General features: G+C 42.5%; 1 protein-coding gene across 3 annotated transcripts in view; it reads right to left on the bottom strand.

The window, feature by feature from the left end:
- si:dkey-220o5.5 (actin filament-associated protein 1-like 2) overlaps nucleotides 1–16115 on the bottom strand; it is a 92109-nt gene that overhangs the window by 11976 nt on the left and 64018 nt on the right. For 2 of the 3 annotated variants that reach the window (XM_038989652.1, XM_038989670.1), the window contains exons 5-10: nucleotides 15490–15586; nucleotides 14909–15120; nucleotides 13584–13760; nucleotides 12947–13039; nucleotides 12722–12809; nucleotides 155–366 (exon numbers count right to left, since the gene is read on the bottom strand). In XM_038989652.1, coding sequence (XP_038845580.1) covers nucleotides 155–366; nucleotides 12722–12809; nucleotides 12947–13039; nucleotides 13584–13760; nucleotides 14909–15120; nucleotides 15490–15586 — 879 coding nt within the window. The remainder of the gene's footprint in view (nucleotides 1–154; nucleotides 367–12721; nucleotides 12810–12946; nucleotides 13040–13583; nucleotides 13761–14908; nucleotides 15121–15489; nucleotides 15587–16115) is intronic. The other variant, XM_038989661.1, reaches the window with a different exon arrangement.

Here is a 16115-nt window from a genome sequence, read left to right as displayed (position 1 = left end):
CTTACCAGGGAGAAAGGGTGATGTTACCCATAGTCACTGATTTTGGGTCAGTTTTGCATTTCTCCAACTAATAGTTAAGGTTAAGATAGGGGGAGGGGGAGCTGATCCTTGATCTGTCTGTACCTAGGGGGAACTTCACCCCCGGAGCCCTTACCTCCAGTACTGCCACATGGTCTCCGTGTTGAACCACAGTGATGCGGTAGGCCTGAGGTGTGTCGGGGCCCGGTCGAACCTGGCAGCCTTTCAGCTGTACCGTGTACTGAGGGCACTCTTCACAGCCCTCGTCTCGGAACATTTTCAGCACCCCGCCCTGTACCTGGCACAACAGGCTCTGCCACTGGCAGTTCATCAGCACATTCAGGAACCCTGCAGCCCAAACAGGGATGGGGTCAAAGGTCACGAGAGTCTTGAGATCATGCCAGACCAGGCTATCATCTAACTATTATGGTCAGCACTGTCTGGCACTAACGCCTATGGTCAGGACTGTCTGGCACTAACGCCTATGTTCAGGACTGTCTGGCACTAATGCCTATGGTCAGGACTGTCTGGCACTAACGCCTATGGTCAGGAGTTAGCAAGACAGCACAAACAGGTCCTGCGCAGGCTACCTGAGAGAGCAGGCTACCAGACAGAGGGTGGAAAAAGAACACATTGACAACAGAAATAAACTGTTTGGTGGGCAATTTCAACCTGGTTTGAGGTCAAACTCTTACACAAAGATGACAATATCATACGGTTTGTACATTTCTTTGGCCATTATACGTTCTCTAGTCATGAAGTTCAAACCCAAATCAATGGACATTGAAAATAAATCACCATGAAGAGGTAGCTATGCATGTATGTGGTGTGACTTCCATCACCTTCTCTATCCCCAGTTATCTAATTATACAATCAAGGCAACAAACAAGCTGGGCAGGGCCTATGGCTGTGTCTGAAATGGCTCCACATTCCTTATGGAGTCCACTACTTGTCACACTGGTATAAAGGATTTGGAGACAGGTGCAGGAATACATAATAGGGGTTTTAATACACCCAAAACAAACACGTATACAAAACACTGGGATGTACCCAAACAAAAGAGCGAGGGTAAACCTCATAGAACGACACGGGACCCGTAATACACAAATGATGCAGCACAAAAGCTGAAACAACTCACACGACCAACAGAAATGGGAACAATAATTGACAATACAAGGGTGAACAAAAGGCACACTTATACAATTACTAATCAGGGGAGAATGGGTACCAGGTGTGCGTAATCAAACAGTTCAGTGACACCTAGAGGGCAGTGACATAGACCTCCGGAACTAGTGCACAGAATGAGCAGCAGTACCGGGGGGATCCGTGACACTACTGTTGACCAGGGCCCATACGGCTCTGTTCAAAAGTAGTGCACTATGTAGGGAATAGGGTGTCACTTCAGACATAGCCTATTGTAATGAGTGCGCTGAGAGTGAGTGTTTTAAGGGAGTATGTGTTTTAATAAATAAACATAACGTAATACAAAACACAGACATGACACTGGAACAGAAACAATGACGCCTGGGGAAGAAACCAAAGGGAGTGACATATATCGGGCAGGTAATCAAGGAAGTGATGGAGTCCAGGTGTGTGATGACGCACAGGTGCGTGTAACGATGGTGACAGGTGTGCGACATAACGAGCAGCCTGGTGACCTAGAGGCCAGAGAGGGAGCACACTTGACACCTATATCTAAAACCAGAAAATTTGTACCCCAAAAAACAGAAAAAACATTTATAATAATATAATTAAATATAATTAGTATCTCTCTTTCCTCCCCTTATGTTGGCCTGGCACAGTTCATGGAGTTTGCTAACCTGTTGAGGACACCTCCAGACTCTAATGGTGCAAAAGGTGACAATCCAATTCCCCAGGAATCCCCCATTCACAATGAGCCAGTATTACACCAACAACGTGCCTGTTATGACTTAAAGCTAGACCAAACAAGGTTAACAATACCACACTATCTTCACAGCAGTGACGTGCGGTAAGGTCTGAGGCCGGGTAGGCACTTTCGGTGTTTATCGGTATGACACGATCACAAAGATAAGCTATAAAAATAGAGTCGCGCGCTCTATATATAAACTCCCAGTAATTTATTGGGTAAATCACCAACGTTTCGGGAAATCACTGTGCACAGTGATGCAGAAACGCTGCACAATGATGCCGAAACATTGGTGATTTACCCAATAAAATACTGGGAGTTTATATATAGAGTATGCAACTCTTTATTTTTATAGTTTATTCGCCGTTAGTCAGCACCTCTACATCAAATTATTTTCTCTGGGTGTGCACCAGCTCATGTTTTTTATATGATCATAAAGATTACAAACAATCACAACCAACCATCAAACAGGAGCAAGCAGGCAGCGCAACCATTAGACACACATTCACAGGCCCTAATAGCTTGTGCCCCACGCAACTGCCATGCACGAACAGGAGACTTTCAACACCACAGACAGCGACCCAAATGCCAGTGAGTAGGCCTACTTTTAGACAGTGCTACATACACAAAATTCCTTGTAGTCAGCGCTACCATAGGCGGCTGAGCAAACGGAGCCGCTGCATCACCACTTTCAAAATAAGGGTGCAAATTTTTGCACCCCCACTTTTTTTAACAAAAAACTATCATGATCCATTGGGTAATTTGACATTTTCAAAGAATAGTAATGTTTTGAGCTTGTCTGTATTAAAATAGATATGTCAATTTTATAAACGTAGCAAAAAAAGAAACGTCCCTTTTTCAGGACCCTGTCTTTCAAAGATGATCTGTGAAGTTATTTGGATTTTTATGAATTTTCATTGTAACGGGTTTTAACACTGTTTCCCATGCTTGTTCAATGAACCATAAACAATTAATGAACATGCACCTGTGGAACGGTCGTTAAGACACTAACAGCTTACAGACGGTAGGCAATTAAGGTCACAGTTATAAAAACTTAGGACACTAAAGAGGCCTTTCTACGGACTGTGAAAAACACCAAAAGAAAGATGCCTGCTCATCTGCGTGAACGTGCCTTAGGCATGCTGCAAGGAGGCATGAGGACTGCAGATGTGGCCAGGGCAATAAATTGCAATGTCCGTAATGTGAGACGCCTAAGACAGCACTACAGGGAGACATCGGTACATCCGAACATCACACCTGCGGGACAGGCACAGGATGGCAACAACAACTGCCCGAGTTACACCAGGAACGCACAATCCCTCCATCAGTGCTCAGACTGTCCGCAATAGGCTGAGAGAGGCTGGACTGAGGGCTTGTAGGCCTGTTGTAAGGCAGGTCCTCACCAGACATCACGTCAACAACGTCGCCTATGGGCACAAACCCACCGTTGCTGGACCAGACAGGACTGGCAAAAAGTGCTCTTCACTGATGAGTCGCGGTTTTGTCTCAGCAGAGGTGATGGTCGGATTTGTGTTTATCGTCAAAGGAATGAGCGTCACACCGAGGCCTGTACTCTGGAACGGGATCGATTTGGAGGTGGAGGTTCCATCATGGTCTGGGGCGGTGTGTCACAGCATCATCGGACTGAGCTTGTTGTCATTGCAGGCAATCTCAACACTGTGCGTTACAGGGAAGACATCCTCCTCCCTCATGTGGTTCATCCTGACATGACCCTCCAGCATGATAATGCCACCAGCCATACTGCTCGTTCTGTGCGTGATTTGCTGCAAGACAGGAATGTCAGTGTTCTGCCATGGCCAGCGAAGAGCCCAGATCTCAATCCCATTGAGCACGTCTGTGACCTGTTGGAACGGAGGGTGAGGGCTAGGGCCATTCCCCCCAGAAATGTCCGGGAACTTGCAGGTGCCTTGGTGGAATAGTGGGGTAACATCTCACAGCAAGAACTGGCAAATCTGGCGCAGTCCATGAGGAGGGGAATGTTACATATAATTTGAGCTGCGTGCACCATGATATTACATTTTTAATTTCACTTTACCTTTCAAAACCATGAAATTACATGATTCAAGCTGTTTTAACTCCATTTTGCATTTTTGCCATATATTTTCCCATTTTCCTAACATCAATCGGCTGAGCCCCATATGCAAACACAACTGTGGCCACTTTTTTAAGTTAAATAAGAACAAATTCTTATTTACAATGACCGCCGAGGAACAGTTCAGAGGCAGAACAGATTTTTACCTTGTCAGCTCTGGGATTCGATCTAGCAACCTTTCGAATACTGGCCCAATGCTCTAACCCCTAGGCTACCTGCCACCCCACTTCTTTCACACCCTGATCTGTTTCACCTGTCTTTGTGATTGTCTCCACCCCCCTCCAGGTGTCGCACATCTTCCCCATTATCCCGTGTATTTATACCTGTGTTTTCTGTTTGTCTGTTGCCAGTTTGTTTAGTTTGTCAAATCTACCAGCATTTGTTTCCCTGCTCCTGCCTGTTTTTCTGCTCCTGTTTTCTAGTACTTCATAGTTTTGATCATTCTGCCTGCCCTGACCCTGAGACTGCCTGCCGTTCTGGACACTTTATACCTTCTCTGGATTATTGACTCCTGCCTGCCTTGAGCTGTCGTTTGCCTGCTCCTGTTAGGAATAAACGTTTGTGTCTTCAACTCTGTCTGCATCTGGGTCATACCTCAAACGTGATAACTTCGTAGTTACAATGTAGCCAAACTGTGTCTGTATGCCTATACTCAAAATTAAAAAGCACAGGATATTTGTACCTTGATAAAACAGCTCTGCTTGGTAAGTAATATTGTCCAAATAAGCTATTTCTACCCTCGTTGCATCACATATGTATGCTGCTGAGACAAGTTGTAAAAATGTTCAAATATGTCAGAGGTAGGGGTGGGCATGAATCTCGACGGACGTCAAAACTTGATCTTTAACCAGAGATCATACATTTTTTTGGTGAATTGTGCTTAGAAAACAATTGACATTTTGTCTTGAATACAACGTAAATTTTCTTTGACTCTACTGTTCCATAGGCCTGCATTTGCCAGACATAAGAATGAAACCAAGCCAAGCATCACGCAGTTCTTTTCCCTAAATTCCCTTTCCCCTTTGTCTCACTCAATTGGGTTCTGACTGCTCCCTCTACAAAAGCGTCCTGAGTGTCCACACAAGCTCCCATTAGGCCTACAGAAATACATGTCTATAAAAACATATCTAACTGACACAAGCTACATTCCTTGCCAATTGATGACAGTTTTATCACATTCAAAATGTGTTCCAACAACGAGCTGCAGTTTTGGAATAATTGTGTCTCGTCTATTTTCCGCTTAGGCTACTTTGCTACTCAGAATCATTAAGCCTAGGCCTACTCACCAAACAGATGTGGTGGCTGTAATACATCCCCATGCAGTGTTCAATGTGGAATTGCCCATTTAGAAAAGAACAGGAAGAATAAACTGTACCGAACATGTGTATATTAAAAAGAAGACAGATTTTTGATTGTCACCCTGACATTTTATTCAACTTGTCAAATTGAGTCCCGTTTCAAATGATCACTCTTTGAGAATAACTGTTCCAGGCATGAGATGCGCATCACTTCGCACTGCCAACTTTTACAATTTGGAAAAATATTCTGTTCTATTTTATTTTGTTACATTACATCGTTTTTTTTACTATAAAATAGTTGTGTCTTGACTGTGATAAGGTCTCGGGAAATAAGAGTCTTGTCTGCTAAAGCAAGCGCCACTACTGAGGTTGCTGCCTTTTTGAAGATTGTGTTCCACGATATAATATAACCAGTTTATATTACGGTTTCAAGAAATCAATCTTAAATGGTACTTGTTTTTCTATTGACCGAATATACACTGCACAAAAATATAAACTCAACATGTAAAGTGTTGGTCCCATGTTTCATGAGCTGAAATAAAAGATCCCAGAAATGTTCCATGTGCACAAAAATATTATTTCTCTCAAATGTTGTGCACAAATGTGTTTACATCCCTGTTAGTGAACATTTCTCCTTTGCCAAAATATTCCATCCACCTGACAGGTGTCATATCAAGAAGCTGAAAATGGGGACAGTCCCCATTTTTGGTTGCCTGTCCCCAGCTGGAGCTGTACCCAGAAATGTCCCCGTTTTTAACTGTGCGTTAAAAACAGACCGCAAAGTGAAATAATATTTTACTGGCAAGAAAGACCGGGCAGCAGAGCCTACCGGTTGACGTCTCAATCCCGCCTGTGTGCTTGTTTTGCTCGCTATAGCAGCTTCATTCACTCTTCTTCTTCTACTAACTACTTGCTTGCGCTAGTTTTAGAGAAAGCTGCTGTGGAAAACTCGGCCAGAAGCTAGCAAGTGTCAAGTGAAACCACAACATCACCACAAATGTATTTTCAAGCCAGGTAACGTTAAGTTACAATCGTTTGAGACACTAGCTACAGTAGTGATGTTATAATGTCACAATTTATTATATAGATAGATGATCTGCTCTATAAAGTTTTAAATAGGCTATGCTAGCTAACGTTAGCTATGTAGACTAGGTTAGCTAGCCTCTTAAGTGTAGGGGGCAGTATTTTTGTTTTTGGCTAAAAAACGTACCCATTTGAAACTGCCTATTTCTCAGCCCCCGAAACTAGAATATGCATATAATTGTCAGATTAGGATAGAAAACACTCTAAAGTTTCCAAAACTGTCAAAATTTTGTCTGTGAGTTTAACAGAACTGATATTGCAGGCTAAAACCTGAGGAAAATCCAATCAGGAAGTGCCCCTGTTTTTGAAACCTCTCTGTTCCTATGCATCCCTATTGCCCATTTAAAGGGATATCAACCATTTTCTATGGCTTCCATAAGGTGTCAACAGCCTTTAGACATAGTTTCAGGCTTTTATTTTGAAAAATGAGCGAGAACGATCACATTGCGTAAGTGGATAGGTGGGGGCTCTCAGAGTGAGTTGTGCGCAACAGAGAAAGGCGGCCATTGTTACTCCCGGTCTTATTGAAAAACCAACACTCCCGGTTGATATATTATCGAATAGATATTTGAAAAACAACCTGAGGATTGATTATAAAAATGTTTGACATGTTTCTGTGGACATTATGGATATTATCTGGAATTTTTGTCTGCGTGGTCGTGACCGCTTTTTCCTGTGGATTTCTAAGCATAACGCGCCAAACGAACGGAGGTATTTGGATATAAAAATATCTTTATGGAACAAAAGGAACATTTTTTGTCTAACTGGGAGTCTCGTGCGTGAAAACATCCGAAGATCATCAAAGGTAAACGATTAATTTGATTGCTTTTCTGATTTTCGTGACCAAGTTACCTGATGCTAAGTGTACTTAATGTTTTGTCGAGCGATCGATAAACTTACACAAACGCTTGTATTGCTTTCGCTGTAAAGCATAATTTCAAAATCTGAGACGACAGGTGGATTAACAAAAGGCTAAGCTGTGTTTTGCAATATTGCACTTGTGATTTCATGAATATGAATATTTTCTAGTAATATTATTTGACTGTGGCGCTATGCTATTCAGCGTTGCTGATGACAATTATCCCGGATCCGGGATGGGTGGTTCAGAGAAGCTAGCTAGGTTAGCTTGCTACTTTTATGGTAGCTAGGTTATAAAACTTTCACATGTAAACATGCAGTGGACGGGCTTTTTTGAAAATATGATTATATTAAATGAATGCACAATTAATTATGGCAATATTTATTTGTAGATTACAATTTTAATAGTGTGAACATTTATTTAGAAATTTTCATGGATAACATCGGCATAATGTTTTCTGTTAGAGAGTGGAAAGGAAGGAGAGGATGAAGACTGGATAGGAAGAAGTGTGAAGGAGATATTTTTATTTATATTAATTTTAATTAAATCTTTATTTAACTAGAGGAGGGAATGTAAAGATATGATTACAGAGCCTGCCAATGTATTATTCCAAACAATGTTTTTGAGAGAAAATACAAAAATGAGGCAACCAATGGGAATCTGTTAACCAAAGTATTTTATCTAATAGTGTACTATTTATTATTAAAGATTGGAGAGGAAGGAGAAGATAGTGAAAAGGAAAAATGAAGGGAGTAAAACGAGTGAAGCGAGGAGAGTGTAGAAGAGTGAGGTGGAAAGGTAAAGAGAAAGAAAGGAAGAAAGAGAAGGAAGACGATTGAAGAAAAGAGGAGGAGAAAGATTGGAGGAGAAGAAAAAGTTAAGAATGTAAGGAGAGTGACTCAAGGAGAGTGACTCAAGGAGAGTGACTCAAGGAGAGTGACTCAAGGAGAGTGACTCAAGGAGAGTGTCAAGGAGAGTGAAGAAGAGCAGACGGAGGAGGTACAATGGCTCTTTCCAAGAAACGGAAATTACATTTTAATGGCAACATGATGAGAGAATTTCCATTTATACACTCAGGTCAAGACGATAGAATGGTTCACTGCACCCTTTGTAATTCCTCTTTTTCAATTGGCAGCGGGGGAGGAACGACAGTGGTAGAACATCAACAGACGGAAAAGCATAAAGCCTCTCTGATTGCCCGTGTTGGTATGCCCTCTGTCACCACACTCTTCAAGGTAGAGCCTTCCCAAGAATAATATGAATTAGCTGTGCAGGAGGGTGTCTTTGCATACCACACACACTATGCGACACAATCATAGTTACAGATCTATGGACAGCACAGCACAACTGACACGGAAGCTTTAAAAGCCAAAGTCTACATGTGCTAGGACAAAATGTGACGCCATAGTGAGTAACGTGTTAGCACCATGGGCAACTACTTTGATAACACAGGACCTAGACCAGGTTGAATTTGTGTCCCTGTCCATTAATGCATCCAATCATGGACATGTAAAGCTGCTGCCAATAGTAGTCAGATATTGTAAGATATATGATGGCAGCACATCGGTGGAAACAAAACTGCTTGATTTTGTTGAATTGAAAGGAGAAACAACAGAGGAAATTGCAGCTGAGGTCCTGGTGGTCATCCCAAAATTTTACCTGGATAACAAAATCGTGGCATTCTCTGCCGACAACACAAATACCAACTTTGGAGGACTGAATAGGCTGGGAAGGGTCAATGTCCATACCAAAGTTAAAAATGCTCTGCAGCGGGATGTGATTGGCTTAGGTTGTCCTGCCCACACCATTCATAACACGGCCAGAACAGCTTTGGATATGATTCCCCTTGATGTTGAGTACCTGCTCACAAAGATATTTGGATATTTTCATATTTTCACCGTCAAAGTAGAAAGACTGAAGAGCTTTTGTGAGTTTGTTGGCCAGGAGTACCATAACATTTTAGGACACAGCAATGTTCGCTGGCTGTCCATGCTCCCTGCTCTAGAAAGAGTGCTGAAAATGTACGTGCCATTGAAATCCTTTTTTCTTTCTGAAGACAAAAGCCCTGTTGTCCAGCGAACAATGTTCGAAGATCCACTGACTGAACTTTGGCTGGCCTTTGTCCATGGAAACCTGACCGTATTCAGTGACACGATCAAGATGCTTGAAGGCCAGGACCGCTGTGCTGTGGAGTCAGCTGCAATTCTGGGAAACGTTGAGGCAAAATTTACTGCAAGATGTGATGACAACTTCATTCCAGTTTTGGTCAGAGGACTTCTGAAAGAGCTAGAGGAAAATGGAGCAATGTCTAAAGAGAGTTTTCTCAAAACATCCCAATCATTCTTCACTACGGCTGTGAAATACTTGCAAGAATAGGGAAAGCACACAGATAATCTATAAGATTTACATTGTCTCCTTTAAAAAGGCAACCTCAGCGTGAAGAGATCCAGAAGGCAGCAGCCACACTGCAGAAAAAATGCTCTAATGTGACCATCAATGAGGATGCATTGTTTGATGAGGTTACTGGCCTTCAAGAGTTCCTAAAGGGGGGATCGCTTGAAGAATGGAAAACATCTGAGAAACCGCTTAGTCAGAGATGGAGCACAGTGGTTACCCACTTCAAAGAGAATGACATCCCAAACACTAACCTGCCTAGATTAGCGTCTGTTGTCATGTGCTTACCTGGAAGTAATGCACCAGTCAAGAGAGTGTTCTCCCAAATGAATGATATATGGACAGCAGCAAGAAATAGGTTCACTGTTCCTACCATCAAGGCCATGCTTATTGTGAAGAAAAACGTCAACCTCCCCTGACAGGAGTTCACGGAGAAGCTGGCCAAAGACAGAGCAATCCTGAAGAAAATACATTCTTCTGAGAAATATACAGATTAGGTTGGTATAAGTTTATTATATAGTTACCAATCTCGTCATCATCTTATTTCTTTATTATTTTGTAAAGTATTTCACATATACTATTGTTTCTGTTTTTCCAATTTTGCTCAGGACCACTGAATGGCTGTTCAGATCGGACAGTTCTGTCTTGTCTGTAGTGTTTCTGTAATATAGTTGTTTTCTCTGTCTATCACAGGGTGCCTGTTAGACTAAATACATGAAACTGGAATTGTCCCCATTTTTTATTTCATAGATTATAACATTGGATATTTTAATGATATATTGACCGCCGAACTGGAAATGTCACAGGTTTTAATTCCAGAAATCTGGTCACCTTATTGTTGAATGCTATAGGTAAGTTGTTCAAGTCGCAGTAACCGGCTTTTGTCCACCGCTTTTACTGGTGGAGAACAGCAGGCAGGGGAAGCAGTAGAGTCGGCTGCTAGCAGCGAAGCCACAGTGCCAGTTAATCCGTTGATACCATTTACATTTACATTTAAGTCATTTAGCAGACGCTCTTATCCAGAGCGACTTACAAATTGGAAAGTTCATACATATTCATCCTGGTCCCCCCGTGGGAATACCACTCAGATTAAAATGATCGTGTATCTTCTGTCCCTTTCTTTGATGTAGGTCAGGTGTTGATCTTCCATCTCTTATCACACCCTGTTCACTCGCTAGAAAATAGAACTTTGAAAACTGTTTCAGATGCAATATGTTATCCATCCTGATCAGCTTACAGTACCATAGCTATCAGCAAAACTAACGTAACCGTCAAAAGGCAGCAGATGACTTGTGATGTCCATAGGCAGGAGCGAGCTCTGCCTATCCTCTTGCCTATCCTCCTGCCTATCCCATTACTTTGTTCACACCAATATGCATGCGTGCAATATTGATGCATGTATTATTTGAGTGCAATGAAAATTAATGAGACATATTGACACATGAAAAGGCAGCGAAGCACTCTGCCTGCCTTTAAGCATCCGTTTGTTGTCAGTATAGGGTACGTAGACACACATGCGCAAGTCATGTCAATGCCTTGCATTGAGTTTGTGTCACGCCCTGGCCTTAGTTATCTTTGTTTTCTTTATTATTTTAGTTAGGTCAGAGTGTGACATGGGGGATGTGTGTGTTTTTTGTCTAGTCTAGGGTGTGTGTATTGTCTAGGGGGTTTTGGTAGAGTTCATGGGGTTGTGTTCAGTGTAGGTGTTTATGTAAGTCTATGGTTGCCTGGATTGGTTCTCAATTAGAGACAGCTGTCTATCGTTGTCTCTGATTGAGAGTCATATTTAGGCAGCCATAGGCATTAGGTAGGTTGTGGGTAATTGTCTATGTTTGATGTTAGTAGCTTGTGTCTGCACTTTCGTTTGTTAGTGTCACGGTCGTTTGTATTGGTGTTCGTTTCATCTTCAAATAAATAGAAGATGTATTTATATCACGCTGCGCCTTGGTCCTCTTTTTCACCTAAAGACGATCGTGACAGTTTGAAGGGCTGGAGAAAGTCACACGGCGAGGCTGCCTTTCCCTGGCCTCCTTACACATTCTGTACCAGATTAGGGCAAATTTGGGAAGTACTGTACACAACATGCAACGGTTTCAACAATTTTAATGAGTTACAGTCAATTGAAATAAATAAATTAGGTCCTAATCTATGGATTTCACATGACTGAACAGCAGCACAGCCATGGGTTGGCCTGGGAGGGCATAGGCCCACTCATTTGGTAGCCAGGCCCACCCACTGGGGAGCCAGGCCCAGCCAATCAGAATGAGTTTTTCCCCACAAAAAGGGCTTTATTACAGACAGAAATACTCCTCAGTTTCATCAGCCATCCGGGTGGCTGGTCTCAGACGATCCCGCAGGTAAAGAAGCCGGATGTGGAGGTCCTGGGCTGGCGTGCTTACACGTGTTCCGCGGTTGTGAGGCCGGTTGGACGTACTGCAAAATTCTCTAAAACAACGTTGGAGGCGGCTTATGGTGGACAAGTTAACATTCAATTCTCTGGCAACAGTTCTGGTGGACATTCCTGCAGTCAGCATGCCAACTGCACGCTCCCTCAAACTTGAGACATCTGTGGCATTGTGTTGTGTGATAAAACTGCACATTTTAGAGTGGCCTTTTATTGTCCCCAACACAAGGTGCAACTGTGTAATGATCGTGCTGTTTAATAATTTTCTTGATATGCTACACATGTCAGGTGGATGTATTATCTTGGCAAAGGAGAAATATTTGTGCACAAAATTTGAGAGTGTTCTGTGTTCTTTTATTTCAGTTCATGAAACATGGGACTAACACTTTACATGATGCGCTTATAATTGTGTTCAGTATAGTTCAGAAATCGATATTATCATGCAGAAAAAACACAATTATTATTGATAAAATGTATATTTACTTACTTTTCATTAGAGTTCTTTTTTCATTCATTTTCACATTTATTACTGACCGCACTTCACTACTCACGGAGTCCTCAGTGACTCGTTCAGTCCCTACGAAGCAACTTAAGATGGAGCTATTGATAGTCTTTGAAACAGAGCAGCATTTGTTAATGTTGACAAACGGGGGAATAGGCTTACCTTTATCCTTCATTTCCACACTGCTGGGAGCAGAGGGCAGCGCCATTTTCTCTTCATCCGAGTCTGAAGTGTGAATGACTGTGCTTGACTGCGAGGGAAACAACACATGAAAGGTCAGCATTGAGAGAACCTGAGCCACCTTATTCAGTCAAATTGAGTTAATTGAATGTTAATGTTAACTAGGGGCAGGAGTAGCTTTAATTCTTATAGTGGCAGAAGACTTACCCTGCAAGAGTCCAGTCTGTCACACTTGAGTAACAAGGGCAACCTTTGGGACTCTGGCTCATAGTAGGAGGAGCCCTTCACCTCCTCAATGATCTAGGGGACCAGCCGGACAACCAGTAAGAATTGAAAACACATTACACACAAAATTCTTTGGTGCAGTTTCCCAAACACAGATTAAGTCTAGTGCTGGGCTAAAAAGATTAATCTTTATTTTTAGTCCAGGACTATGCTTAATCTGTGTCCGGGAAACCGCCCCATAACCTACAGCCATACCCCATAACAGGCATACCCTATATCTCCCAATCCTACTGTCCATTTCTCCTATCCTGATAATAACTTGTTAACAACTGCCATTTATCTCAGATAGGCTAGGCATGCCTGTTTGGACAATCATGGGCATTACACATCCAAAAAGGCATTTCCTCTTACCCCTCCCTTTGCTCTCTTTCAGTCAATTGCTGTGTCAAACCGTGGGACTATAGTTACCATGTCTGAGCCAGAACGGCCCATAGGGCAGGAGCCCTCTCCTGTTTCTATAGTGTGAGGCAGTTTGATGTACATGTACACCCCATGGACAGGACGCTAGTCTATCGCAGTCCTCTGTGGGACTATGCTGTAATGACAAACACCTCCAAACCTTCCTCCATTCCTCCGCCTGCTGACAGCTCTGGAAGCCCATCACCACTGTGTCGGAAGCAGTCACAACCTTGAGCTCATGCTGCATCTTCTTGTTGTGCTTGGACTTGTAAACCACCTGGCAGCCCCGCAGGTTGAGCTCCAGCAGCGGGTAGAGGTCCTTGGCACATTTGTAGCACTGTGATTCAAAATAGGAAAAGGACATCTGAGCTTGTTGCAGGTGTGTGGGAGTAATTCGATGGTATCTTCAAAGAAAAGGAAAACCCACACAACGCTCTTGCCAGTATCACTTTGTCTAACATTTTACTAATTTAGCAGCCACTCTTATCCAGAGTGACTTACAGGCACAATTAGGGTTAAGTGCCTTGCTCAAGGGAACGGTCGTTCCCTTGAAAAACCCACAGGTTTTTCACCTAGTCGGCTCTGGGATTCGCCCCAGCAACATTTTGGTTACTGACCCAACACCCTTAAGCACTAGGCTACCTGCCCCTCCACTTGTAGCACTAGAAGCAACTTGAAACAGGCAAATAGGATGAACAATTTATGGGCTATTCTGTAAATAAAAAGCATGAGCTGGCGCACACCCAGAGAAAATGATTTAGTGTAGAGCTGCTGACTGACGGTGAATAAACTGTAAGCTATAAATTATTGGGTAAAAGAAACACCAACGTTACAATATCAATGTGCCTTTTTCAGGGTAATGTCATGAATGATTGAACTAAGTTATATTATGTTGCAATTAGTGCAACCAATGACAATAGTGAGGGATGTGCTGTAATTGCTAGGTTGATCAGAATGAATTGAGCGAAACTGTTAAAAGACAACAGCCCACAGCATATTGAATATATTATGCCATTGTTATCATTAGTATTAGCATAACATCCGCATCAACATGCATCGTTTAATTTAATTTCACCTATATATTTAAATATTTCCAATTTCATTTAATGTTTGTGTAACAGTTAATCTTTTGGTTCAACCATAATGCATAATAAGCATCATCAACAGGGGGAACATACGCTGACAAGCTGTAGAAAGAATACATTAATTTACAAGACCTGTTCACAGAAAATATAATTGGTCATAAGAAGGGCTTGAGATCAAAGTCTATATTCAGACCACTAGGGGTCAATGCTTTTTTATTCTGTGAATACTACATAAAACAGCCATACAAACCCTTCCTTCCTTTATATAACAGACATTTCAAGGTTAATGCCTTTTTTTTAAGGCTATAGTAAGCTACATGGATGAAACATGTTCAAAACACGTTTGTCGACACCTAGCAGATGATCGTACAGTGTGTTTTGTCCTTAGGAATGTGCTTACCAACAGCAGATTGTTGCGGACGAGAAAGAGTTGTTTGGTCCATTGGCCCAGCCATTTCTTCCTCCACAGGTAGCCACAGATGCGTGACTCAGAAGTGGGCCGCAGACAGGTCTGGGAAGCACTCCACTGGATGTAGTGGGCCCGGTCCTTCACAAACTCCTCATCTTCCTCACCGTATGACTCGTAGTGACTGCTGTCTGAGTCACCTTTGTCTGGAGAAAACACAGATGCTCACGTGAGCACACATGTTCACACAGAGGATGCATTTCAATATTTATTTTTTTGACACACCTGTTTGACACCACTTTTCAGAATGTGGTAAAAAGAGATACGGTGGGTTTTTACGTAGATTAAAATCCACAGTACACAACTGGAAGTTCGAAGGTTTGAGGATGAAAAATAACACAAATACATGTATAACACATGAATAGAACTTTCTAATGTAATTCTTTGACTGTAGAAACGGCACAAGGTTACATTTATCCCATTGTGAAAGTAACCCAAGTTGCTGGCAATGGCTCTTGACAGAGAGAGAGCGCGCGAGAGAGAGACTGCTGTATCTAATGACTTGTTGAGCATACCTGTGGAGGGATTGTCTGGAACAAAAGGCTCAGCCTCCTCGTAGCAGTCCTCATCTAAACCTTCTGGAGGTTGGGGGGGTACCGCCGGCTCCTGGCTCTGAGGTAGGAACACAACAAGTGGTAATGACAGGGAGCCTTCATGACTCACAGGACTGTAGTAGGGCAGTGAGACATGACCTGATCCATGGCTACGTCCCAAATGGCACCCTATGTAGGGAATAGGGTGCCATTTGAGACACAGACGAGATATATCTGTGCTTCAAAGCCTTTGCACTAGGGCTGTTGATTGGTCAACATTTTTAAATGTGTATTTTTCCATATATGTTTGAATAAAATCAACTATAGGTTGTAGGTTACTTTACCTGATGCTTTAAGCATAGCACTTAAAAATCAAGACACACAAATGAATAAAGAGGGAGCCAGAGATTAATATATCCTAACCAGAAGAAAAATATCTGTTCCTGACCCTCCTCCCGCTGCCTGCTGCTGCTAGCCTTCACAGATTCTGCCATGAACCTCCTGAAGTTGCCGGTAATAGGCTACACCAGCAGTCGGCAACCTTTTCCATTTGGAGTGCCAAGTTATGGTACCATTTCTACTAATCTGCGTGCCAGTTATGATTTTCA

This window comes from Salvelinus namaycush, chromosome 1 (genome assembly GCF_016432855.1).
Source record: "Salvelinus namaycush isolate Seneca chromosome 1, SaNama_1.0, whole genome shotgun sequence".
Lineage (NCBI taxonomy): Eukaryota > Metazoa > Chordata > Actinopteri > Salmoniformes > Salmonidae > Salvelinus > Salvelinus namaycush.
The sequence above is the reverse complement of the archived record's forward strand: the minus strand, read 5'-3'. Positions and strand labels throughout refer to the sequence as shown.